The sequence below is a fragment of the Balaenoptera borealis genome, assembly GCF_965194805.1.
Source record: "Balaenoptera borealis genome assembly, chromosome: 10".
Lineage (NCBI taxonomy): Eukaryota > Metazoa > Chordata > Mammalia > Artiodactyla > Balaenopteridae > Balaenoptera > Balaenoptera borealis.
In genome coordinates, this window is record NC_138874.1 from 66,266,692 (window position 1) to 66,278,921 (window position 12,230).

General features: G+C 40.0%; 1 protein-coding gene across 10 annotated transcripts in view; it reads left to right on the forward strand.

Moving 5' to 3' along the window:
- NRG3 (neuregulin 3) overlaps positions 1–12,230 on the forward strand; it is a 1,093,570-nt gene that overhangs the window by 1,039,109 nt on the left and 42,231 nt on the right. For all 10 annotated transcript variants that reach the window (XM_082406739.1, XM_082406741.1, XM_082406742.1 and 7 more), the window contains one exon: positions 8,320–8,422. In XM_082406739.1, the coding sequence (XP_082262865.1) occupies positions 8,320–8,422 (103 nt within the window). The remainder of the gene's footprint in view (positions 1–8,319; positions 8,423–12,230) is intronic.

The window sequence follows — 12,230 nt, forward strand, 5'->3', positions numbered from 1 at the left end:
TTGTGTTTTGCTTCTTTTACTGTGTCTTGGCTGCCTTAAGTAGATTTGAACAAATACAAATCTAGAGCGACAGTGCTGGAAATTCAGATCTTCCGGCTCTGGGGTGGGGCCCAGTTGTAAGTGTGTTTGAAAAACTTTGCAGTTATTTCAGAGCTATAGCCAGGGTAGAGAACCACTGCCTAGAGTGCAGAGGCCTCTGCTTTGCTGTCTGGTACCCAACCTGACTCAGGACAGCCCTTGATGGGATACTTACAACATGGGCCTGAGAAGTGCAAATAGGTACAGGGCTATCACCCTAAGTAGCTGTGTAAATAACTGACTTTGCAGATGATGCTTATAGATCATGCCAGGTCACCCCTAATATTTAAGGCAATAGGAGTTAAGATTCCTTTAAGTTACATCTCACCTGGCTGAGGGAGGTGGAGATCCATTAAACCAGACTGGGAAGGGTTGGGTGTTACTTTGGGCCTGAGTGTTCTGTGAAGCAAGGTTTAAATGGATTTAGTGGATTCGATTTCTCACTCTATCAGAACAAGTCAAACAGTAAAAGAACTATAAACCACTAGGTCAGATTCTCCCCATTGTCAAGAAAATAGCATGTTACCATTCCAAGTCACATGTCTTGCTCTTAGAATGTAAATTTGCCAATGAACAGTGAATCCTAAGTGATAAAAACTGGGGTTAAGAATATGGATTGGGGGACAATTATTACAGGTTCAGGAAAAATAGAGTTCTCACACCCTTTAACCCTGAAGCCAGAAGTCAAAGACTGGTTTTATGATAGCATTGTAAACTCACCAATAGATTTATTTTGATTGAATTTGCTTTTTACTTATAATTTATTTGTGGGAGAAATAGCACTTGGAAAGCCAGTGCATGTTAAGCATACCAATGAGAAGACCCAGGGCTTTTCATTTTTTTTTCCTAATGTGTTTTATAGCATTCACTTATCTATAGTCGGCCAGAGCTATACTGTTTGAGAAAGGAGGGAGAGAGATAAGGGATTATTATGGGAAGGTTTATATTTGGTGGGGACTGTGCGGGAAGAAAAGGAAATTACAGGTTGAGAATAAATATGTTTATGAATTTAAACTGTTATTTCCCCTTAAATATCAATTTTTATGTATAATGTACATCTCAAAGCACTTTGTATGGAAATAGGATAAAATATAATTTTGAAAGTTAACATTTTATTATGAAGTAATTATTTTACTTTTTCAAAGTATTTTAAATGATGCCCTTCCACAGTGAATGGGGAAGAGCAACAGAATGAATCCCTGGGGTAAAAGGACCCCCTTCCAAGAAAATGTTGCCTCTTTTTATTACCTCACCAGGCAGACGGCCCAACCAGTAAAGTGTCATTAGACATCCAACTCAGAAGCTGTTGAGTTCAACGAAGGCCTACTGAATACCCTCCCTTGTACAGAGCAAGCACAAGCCAGGTGCAAGGGTCCAGTAATGAAGATGCTCTTGCCTTTGAGGGCTCTCAGACTGGGCTGTGGGAAAACAGATACGTGCATCTTTGGCACAAGACAATGCAGTTACGGAAAGATGCAAAAGGAATGCAAACGGGACCTTGAGAAGAGTTTTCAGATTGGATAGTACTTACATTGTATAGTATTTATTCTGATAGTATTTATGGATCATTGGCTATATTAGTTTGTTAGGACTGCCCATAACAAAGTACCACAAACTGGTAGTTAAACAACAGAAATGTATTGTGTCAGTATTGTGTCATAGTTCTGGAAGCTAGAAGTACAAGATCAAGGTGTTGGCCGAGTTCGTTCCTTCTGAGGGCTGTGAGGGAGAATCTGTTCCTGCCTTTCTCCTGGCTTCTGGTGGTTTCCTGGAAATCTTTAACCTTCCTTGACTTGTGGATGCATCACCCCAAACTCTGCTTCCATCTTCACACGGCGTTCTCCCTGTGAGTGTTTCTCTGTGTCCAAATTTCTGTTTTTGATGAGGACACAGTAATATTGGATTAGGGTCCATCCTAATGACCTCAACTTGATCATCTGCAAAACGCTATATCCAAAGAAGTTCATATTTACAGTTGTTGGGGTTAGAACTTCAAAATCTTTGTGCAGTGGGGGACACACATCAACCCATAATGGTGGGAGTTCTGCAAGTAGGGAAGAGAAAGGGGCTTCCAGGTAGAAATAACACCACGCTAAAGATATGGAGCATTTCAGTACCTCCTGGTCATCTCAGCTCCTCTGCACTCACATGGTTGGGCTGGACCCCTATCCCCTCTGCCAAGCAGCATTCTCGGCCATCCTTGCCTTGAGGCTAGGCCGTCGCTTGTTCAATCTTCCTGATATTCTCATCACATACTCTCTCACTACGCCTCCCTGCCAGTGTGTGTTTAATCTCATTGATCTCAAGGTGAGGACCCATTTCATTTGCCTTCAGGACCTCTTTCACCTTAATGAAATACTTTTTTCTTTAATAGTGCAGTCATCAGGCCATTTGGCGCTTGTTCATTTTTGTCTTCAAGTTGAAAAGTGCAAATCCCAGTTTCTAACATTCTAAATATTCTCTTTCCTTTCATTCTCTTTCCTGATTACTGTTCATTTGCAGCTCCTTGTAAGCTCCTAGTATTTTAATCTATCTCCAACATTTGTTGGCTTTTAAGAACAGAATTGGGAGGAGGCTCTCTTGTTCCAAGAATAATTAAAACTGAAATAAATCCACTTACACTTAATCCAGTTAAAATTATGACAAAAATTCATAAGCTTACAATCAGGGAGAGACTGACCTACCCAGATTATGAGGTTGACTTGATGAATAGAAATAAATGCTAGAAGTAGGCAGGGAGGAAAACAAGAATGAAGACTAATTTCATAAATGATGGGATCATTAGTGAACTTGCTGTCTTATAATGACTTTTGCTCCTCTGTGTAGACTTTTATCTGCAGGGCTTTCGATAATGAATTCTTGGATAAGAAGGAGCCCTGGTGATAGTGTTAGGTTGACTTTCATAATGAACTATCAGAGTAATCATGCTGGCACTGACACCTACTGGTGGCATCACAAAGGGTCTTATTTGCATATGTTGACTCTGAGGTGGTCTAGGTAGAAAAGTTTTGCTCCTGTATATGACTTACAGGCTTACAGGTATGTGTGTGTGTGTCTGTGTTTAAGCTTCACGTTACTTGAATGCCAACACATTTCAGGAAATCATGCTTGAATTTTATCTCTTACAGACTTAATTAAAACTGATGGTACAAAGGAAAGATTCCCAAGAGGCAATGGGATCCCAGGGCTCCACACTTGGAGGGGATGTGGAGCTGCCTTTTAGAACATTTCCCATTCCTTCACATATACAGGGATGTGGTCACCCACACTTCTATCCTTAACATAGAGCTAACCAGAGGGAAATGGTATATAAAAGCTGCAGCTATGGTTTTCTGTGGGCATAATTTTTTTTTAAAATATAGTAGAGTTTAACAAGTATTCCCAGAGAGACTTTTAGCAGTCTAAAGAGAGTTACAGCTTCCAAGAGCATTTTCCTCAGGCAGCTTTGCATATAGGACCTAAACTGTAAGCTGTCTGGTTTAGCAAACAGTGCTGTACCCACAGGTTTTCCAAGGATTCTGGGTCTCTGGGGATCAGGAGCACACTTTTCTTCTGAGAGTCTGTATGGGGGAGAATGTAAAAGACAGAGCCCCTCCTCAAGGAGGATCACTTGCATTTCATCTGCTAAAACATCTGGATAGGAAATTCAAAACTACTAGTTGAAAAATTCAGTTAACAAGAGGCAAAGTACAAGGAATGATCAGTAAATAAAACGACAGTAAAATAAATTCCTTCAGTATAGGTCTCAGGGCACAGGCAGAGAGGCCCTGAGGCAGCAAGTCACTGACTGCATGTGGGTAAGGTGAGTTTTGCATAAGAGAAGTAGAGTATTTTAAAGACCAGTTGTTTTGTTTTGGTTTTTTGCTTCAACACTGGCTTCAGGAGAAAAAGGGAAAAGGAAGGAAACTGGCATTTTGTGTATCCATTATATGCCACTAGATGGACACTTTATTTGTGCTCTCCTATTGAATCTGTAAACAAATATGTGAAGTATGTAGTATTTTCCCCATTACTGATAAAGACAATGGATGAAAGAAGATAAGAACAGTTGTATTTGGTGTTTAAACCGAGGGGTAACACTGGCCAACCACGCTGCTCCCTGAGGGAGGTGGGTTCAGGGGAAGAGGGGGGTTAGCAGAGGGCAGCACTGGTGTTTTTCAGAGTCTTGGGCCAGGCTGCCTGCCAAAAGGATTTTTTCCACTGGTCCAATGTCAGTTTCCGAAAATTCACCATAATGTTATTACCTTCTCTTTTTCCACCTTTATAATATGAAATATGATCATATAAAAAGAGAGGAGTGAGTCCTGTGCACCACAGAAGAGAAAAAGGAACAGAGTTGGGAGACAATGCAAACACACTTTACCAATTCCTGTCGAGCCAAAGATTGGTTTTGCCCTCAGAAATGACTTTATAATCTGGGTTTCTAAAAAATGGAATGCAAAAATATTGATGTTCCGTAGAATAATAACAACAGTTACCATATATTAGATAGAACCAAATTAAACAGCCAACCTCCAGCCATTTATTGCCCCCATGGCAATTTTATATTGGTTCAGACTAATACTTAATGATTACTCCAAGTTAGGCACTGAAATACTCTGTACATTCTAACTCACTCAATCCTCACAACTTCTGTACAGTGAAGTTCATGGTTGCCTCATGACAAGTAAGGCATTCTCTGCTTTCAGGAGTTAGGCTGGAATTCTAGATCCTAAACCCAGCCTAAGTGGTAGAAGACAGGGTAGGTTTGGAGAAAGTGCGTTTGCCTTGCAGTACGTGGGATACACATGACAGAGGACCCAGGGAGCCGCGGGGGCTGCCTTCATGGTTCCCTTAACTTGCTCATGCAGGTTCTCCAGCAACCTCTACATCACTAAATTAAAGGACTTTGTTTTATTTGGCCTCTTAGAAGCATTCAGTAGCCTATTTTTCTAGAAAAAAAAAAACCTGTATCTTTTCTTCCATGGCACTATCAGGTTTTATTATTGTTGTTTGTTTTATTTTCCTTTTATTTATTTATTTTTTCTTGCCTGGTTGGCTGCTCCTTTTTTTTTTTTTTTTTTTAATCTCCTCTGCAGGATCCTTGTCTACCCTTCCAAGAAATGTTGGAGTCTCTCAAAGCTCTATCTTAGAATAGAATGCCTAAGGTTCTCTTATTACTCTATATTTTCTCCTGGGGCTGTCTTATCAACACACTTGGTTTCAGTACATGCATAACCCCAAATATTTTTATCCGGAACCCTGTATCCTCCTCTTAACCCAGATCTATATGTGTAAATGTCTACTTTACACTGCCACTTGGCTATCTTATAGGCTTTTAAAACTCACCAACTCGAAAGCTGAATTTGCTCTTTCCTTTCAAGTCTGATCCCCCTCCAATAAGCTCCATCTTAGTTAACAGCATGATCGTCTAGTCCCTTAAGTATTTTCAGCCTAACTACTGAGCTTCCCTAGTGGCGCAGTGGTTAAGAATCTGCCTGCCAATGCAGGGGACACAGGTTCGAGCCCTGGTCCAGGAAGATCCCACATGCCGCGGAGCAACTAAACCCGTGCGCTACAACTACTGAGCATGCGCTGTAGAGCCCGCGAGCCACAATTACTGAAGCTTGTGCTCCTAGAGCCCGTGCTCCGTAACAAGAGAAGCCACCACAATGAGAAGGCCGCGCACCGCAACAAAGAGTAGTCCCCACTCACAGCAACTAAAGAAAGCCCATGCACAGCAATGAAGACCCAATGCAGCCAAAAATAAATAAATAAATAAATTTATTTTAAAAAACCTAACTGCTTTTCACTTCTGTTTACTGCCCACCATGGTTGTTACTATTATCATAGAAACATCAATCATGTCTACGCTGATATAATGGCCTTCTAACAGGACTCAGCACTTACTTTATCCCTTCTAATCTTTTCTGTAAATTGCAGGAAAAATAAATGTAAATATTATCACATCACACTCCTCTTCTTTCAAATTTTCAGTACCTTCTTGCTATTGTAAAGACATGTTCATTGTATACCATGTTCCTGTTGTTTCCGTGTTGCTCCGCTAAGCTGGGAGAGTATAGAAAATAACTTGTGCAAAGGCCCTGGGGTAGGGTAAATAACTTCCAGATTCCTGAACATGCCATTTTATCTCCTACCACAGGGCCTTTGCACAAGCTGTCTTCTCTTCCTGGATCACTTTGCCCATCCCCATTCTTCTTGCCTAGTTGGATCCTATTTTATACTTACAATCTCTGGTCTCTGTGAATAGATCAATTTTGCATATTATATTATTTTGTAGGATTATATACCTCCCTGTTATAACATTTATTACAGTCAGCATTTCATATCATTGCCTTTATTTAGACAGAAAATTGAGATTTATAAAGGTAAAGTAGTATACCTTTGGTTACTCATATTAAAGGTGGCTAAAATTAAAGTCAGATCCAAAATTACCAGACTCCCAACCCCTTGCTTCCTGCTCCTCGTTGTGCTGGTTCTTGTGTAGCACTCTGAATCAAAGGCATTGAGAGTACCATCATTGTAACTACACCTGGGTCTATAAATCCACTTGCAGTCTTTGGAGTTTTGATTTCACTCTTGATTTTGAACTCAGAAATGATTTTATGCATTTCCCCAGGCTATATTTGACTAGCTTTAAAACCTAACATAAACACCCAATAGATGTTATGCGGAGATCATTGTTTAATGGATACAGTCTTATTTCTTTTGTATTAATAGGTATTATTATCCACCATTTTCGTAGTTCTTTTTATTGGCAGAAGCAGGGTGGAGTAGATTGTTATATGTAAATCATGCTTATTCCATTAGAGTCATCAACTCCCAGCAATTAAGTGAAATGGAATTCTTTATAAGTTGGTACATCTACTTACTTGTTTCCAAATTCAGTTGGAAGATTTAATGAGCTTACAAATGTGGATGGAAAGGATGACATTCTTTAAGAGGACAATATGCCCAAATGAGGTCTCAATGACACGTTTTTTTATCTCTTTAATTTGAACCTTTCAAAATTTAAAATGTCAACCAAGGCTTGCCAGGGCCACACGATTGCCCCTCTTCATTTACTCAGAAATGTGGATAAGGTGGTATTTCTCTTAGGTTTACTTTCTGTTTTTTGATACTCCAGTCTGAATAAAGACATTGAAAATGGAAATAAAGCCTAAGAGGGGAGAGAAGAGAGGATAGTTCTTCTAATACATTGTTTCCCAATACACTGCTGCAGGAAAAAACTTTAAAATGTACAGTCGTATCTGAAGAGAGGATATAGTGCATGATCTCAGGAAAGAAGGAAAGGAGAGAGAGAGGGAAGGAGGGACGGAGGGAGGGAGAATGAAAAGAAGGGAAGGGAAGGAAAACGGGAGGGGGAGAGAGGAAGAATGAAAGAAAGAAAGGACGGGAGGGAGGGAGGAAGGAAGGAAGGGAGAGAGAGAGAAAAAGGAAGGAAGAAAAGAAAGGGAAAGACTATAGTCTCTGTGCCGTATAAAGAGAAATGAAGACAAGAGGAGGATAATTAACAGAAAGAAAGTTCTGAGATCTATGGATAAAAAGGTCTTGATGAGATGGAAGAACTGTTTCAGTAGACATATTTCAGAAAACGAGCTAGAAGTGTAAATGTCAGTGTCTGAAAAGTGAAATGCTTGTTTTTGGATTCTTGTCATTTTTTGCAGTATAAGATGCTCTAAGATATGACCTTGGTAGTAGAGGTTGAGGTTACTGTGCCAGATCATTGGTATTGAGGAATGAGTAAATATTCACATGTATATTGAAGTTCTCTTTCATTAATGATGCCAATCATAGTAATGGGTGGATGAATGGGAGACTGACAGCCAGGGACCAAATCAGAAAATGCAGTGTCATCAGTATCGCATAAATTGGAAGTCATCACTGGCATAGGAAAGTTCTGATAGCAGATTATTTTGAGCCCCACCATAATTTTTAAAATGTATGTTCCCAGTATGTTCTCAAGTCATGAAATGTCTTTTGATAATAAGATTCATAATGGTGATATCTGTGTATGAGTTCTCATTTAGCCATGCACATACAAAAAAAATAAAAGCAGCTGTCCTATAGACCATTGCAAAGAAACTGAATCATAATAACATCCTCATGTTTTCCTATTCACGACAGGAACAAAAAAACTTTGCTTTGAAAGGCTCCTACCAGTTCAAAAGTACGAGGACGGAGATTGTCTCTGCTGTGCCGTGCTAACATCCGCTCTAATTCTCTTTTTCAAATTCACAGAGAGTGAAGAAGTTTATCAGAGGCAAGTGCTGTCAATTTCATGTATCATCTTTGGAATTGTCATCGTGGGCATGTTCTGTGCAGCATTCTACTTCAAAAGCAAGTAAGACCATTTCTCTCAGTGTTAAAAGGTTACTTCTCAGAGGAAGTACTTTGTCTTTCTTTAAAGTACTGAGCTCAGTACTCAGTCTGAGCTTCAGGCAGAGGGATTTTGTGCAAATTGTGTCCATCAGACTTCCATAAGTAACTCTCAATCTTTTGTAGCCTGTGGTGAATGTGTACAGTGTGTGCATGCATGTATGTGTGTGTGGTTTATCTTTGATGCACATAGCGATCATTCCTCTCTGTGATCATGAATACTCTGTGTTCTTTGCACTTTTGATTGCCAGCCAGAATTAAAGGCTCAACATTTGCCTGTCACTAAGGGGTTAACTCTTCTGAAAAGAGAGGTCACTGCTATAGACCTAAACATTATCAACTAGTATCTAGCCTTTCATGGAAAAAAACCCAAACAATTTCCTTTTATAGTGTTTTGACCTGATACCCATCAAGGTTTTAGCCAAATGTGAAGTATGAATACTGTAAAATCTACTTTGCTTCACCATTTAGTATGCACGTCTAGAATATGCCCTACACTTACCTTGCCAAGAAACCAAACCTTCTGCCAAAAGCACTGCTTTTTGGGGGCTAATAAGGTAGAATTAAAAATATACATATATATGTATATAAGTATGTATGTGTATATACGTATATATTTACTCCACATAACTTTGGTGGAGGTATTTTATTTATGTAAATGACATAAGCTGCACTTAAAATAAGAAATGCAGATAAAAATATTAAATTCCTTGGTTTCTTGGAACATATGCAGGCCTTGAGAAGTTGACACAGATCCTGTTCCTACAGCTTATCGGAAATCCAAGCCAACATGTAATTGCTTTTCATTGGACCTGTATTTTTCTACCCATTTGCTCTTCTAAAAATGGACCAATTTCCAAATACAGTCTATGATACCTGTCTTCATGTTGTATATGTTGATCTTTAAAAAGAACAGTGATTAATGATTTTAAAAAATAATGGAAACTCGGGTATGAATCCAGAATTAGTGACTATTTTTTAATACACTATTTCAGAATAGGTTTAGATTTTCAGAATTACCATGAAAATAGTACAGATAGATCCAATGTACTAGACTATACACTGCCCAGAGAGAGTCAGGACTTACCCAAAAGCTTGCATTCTCTTGCTTACGTATGTTTTCCTTCCCATAATCCTTCAGATCCTACTACTCTGGTCCTTTCTCCATTCTCTTGTCACCTGTGGTATGTCATGACCTCACCCGATGGAATATTACAGTACATTGTTAGCTGATGAAAGTTTGAACGTAGGTAACATGAAGAGGTAGAAGTGAGGAGCACCTTCTTGAATTTAGGGGATTTTCTGACTGAGTTAATTGAACCCCAACAAGGGGTTTGAAGGGCACACTGAAAGAAATTCTTTTCTCCTCACTCCCAATAAGCCCATATGTTCCTATAAGTAGTTAATCAAACTCTTAATTGAGCCTTTCAAATCTGACTGATACGGCTCACATGGCAACTAAAAATTCTTCTAGGTTTTCTTACTTTTAACTCATATGGGCTAAGAAGTGTAAAGCTGGGAGTCCTTAGTAGACTTTGGAAATGCAAGACATGATTCAACTCTAAAAATGGAATCAGAATAGGAGAAGAGATGTTCCAGGAGAAAAATGATTTGTTCCAGGGACAAATAACTATCACAACCGGGAAAGCACAGGAGGAAAAAGGAGAACTGGTGCTACCAGTAGAAAGCAGATGTGCTCATAACTTGCCCTGACTATAGGTTTTCACCCTCTGAAGTAAGAGATTTTAGATCACAAAGCAAGGCCCTTAAGGACAGGCAATGGATGTTCTGATATGATGCTATGATTCTCTTCAGCTGTGGAGGTCTTCGTCCCCCAGCTGCTACACAGTTATAAGAGTTACCTGACCCGAGATAGCCAGCATCCAATGACAGGTCAATGTGAAGCTTTGAAGGCCTAGACCTTTGCCCCAGCATGGGGTGCAAGGCCATGCCAGTTTCAGAGCTCCCCGTGGAATTTGTGGAGATCTTCACTGAGACTGTATCACATTCCAACTTCTCCCTCTGTCCAGTCCTGCTTCCTTCCCTTCATTTCCACAGACGTTGATCCAAAGAGCCCTCCCTAATAAAAATCCTGCATGCTATCTCCATCTCAGTGTCTGCTTCCCCAGGAAGCCACCCTGCAACATTACAAAAAACGTCTCCCAATGGACTGGTGATGCCTGATATTCCACCACTTTACACCTCATTTCTTTCTGATGAATTGAGCCAGAGCAACTTAAAACTCACTGAACTAGAGAATCACACCGACACTGTTAAGCTAGTAGGTTCCAGTGTGAAATGCCCGTATCTTGTCTTCCCCAGAGCAACTGCTCTCATGAGAGAGCTAATGGTATTGCAGGCAGACGCTTCTCACTTCCTTTGTTCCCATTTGCTGAGGGGAGGAGGAAAGAGCAAAAAATGTGTGTGCTTGGGAAATCAGAGGGATGATGGGGAAGGAGGCAGGTTCAGAAAAGAAAGCCCATTTATTCTGGAATATTAGTGAGTCAGTACGGGAGCAAGAAGAGAGTAAAGGAAAGCAAATTATAAAAAGGATTTAGGAAATGCAGTCAGAAATTTTTATGAGGAAAATTCCTTTAGAATTTTACATTTCCCAGACACCGAATTATGGAATTACTGAAAAGATCATTAGTATTTCTACTATTTAATTCTTAGGAAATTAATTGGGTCCTGACTCTGTGCCAAGCCCCCTTTTACTACTTCATGATGATTCACTCAGTAGAACTTCCTCATGTCCAGTTTGCTTTGTCAGTGAATCCCTGATAGGATTTTGTGGCTATCATGTGCTTCTTAAAATGCTGATATGATAGATTTGTTTCTAACAATAGGCTACAGATTAGCTGTTAGGAAGTAGATAGATTATTACAAGTGCATTAAAGCAACCGAGATAAAAGCCCCCCAAATAATTGATAAGATAAAAGAAATATTTAAACAGAGCTACATCACACCGGTATTGTAAATTCAAAGGAGATAATGATGCTCCAAGCCTCCAAATCCTGTAGCAAATACTGTGAATTGCTTGTGAGAGAGGCAATTAACAAGATCTCTTCTTTTATCTTGGAGCCAGTGTTCTAATTCCTCGCAGCATCTGCCCATACAACTAAGCATGTGTTCTCACATTTAGTTTCCACAATATTTATGGAAGAGAGCTTTTCCAAACTCCATTGACAGATGAGGAAGCTGAGGCTCAGAGAAGTTTTGGAAATCAATCATTTTGATTTGGAGAATCAAAGCAAAGCTGGTGGGTGGCAGAGCCGGAGTTCAAATCTCAGTCACTTTGATACTCGAGCCCATGGTGTATAGAGTGCTGTCACTACCTGGAAAAGCTCACTGCAAGAGATAGTGCACAGCCTCCACCAAAGGCTCTCTCCTAGGCACGGACCTTGGAGAAGAGGCAAAAAAGTCTAGGGGGGATGATTCTGCAAAGTTTGTTTGCTTGTTTGTTTGTTCGTTTTATAGGTACTGAGTCTTCTGCTGATAGATAATTGCTGTAGAGCTCTTGGGAGAGAGCAGCTAATAAGGCAGTAATTTGTCACATCCTTCTGATATAGCCACTGAATGGTCAGAACAACAGTCACTCCACATCTGCAGAAATATTTTACTTGGAGTCCAAAACCTGAGAATAATCTCAGCCTTCCCATCAAGAAGCTGCATGACCATGGGCAAGTGGTTTGACAGTCGTGAGCGGTGGCTCAAAGTGCAAAGTACACAGCCAGACTCGCTGGGTTCAAATCCAGCTCTACCACTTACTAGCT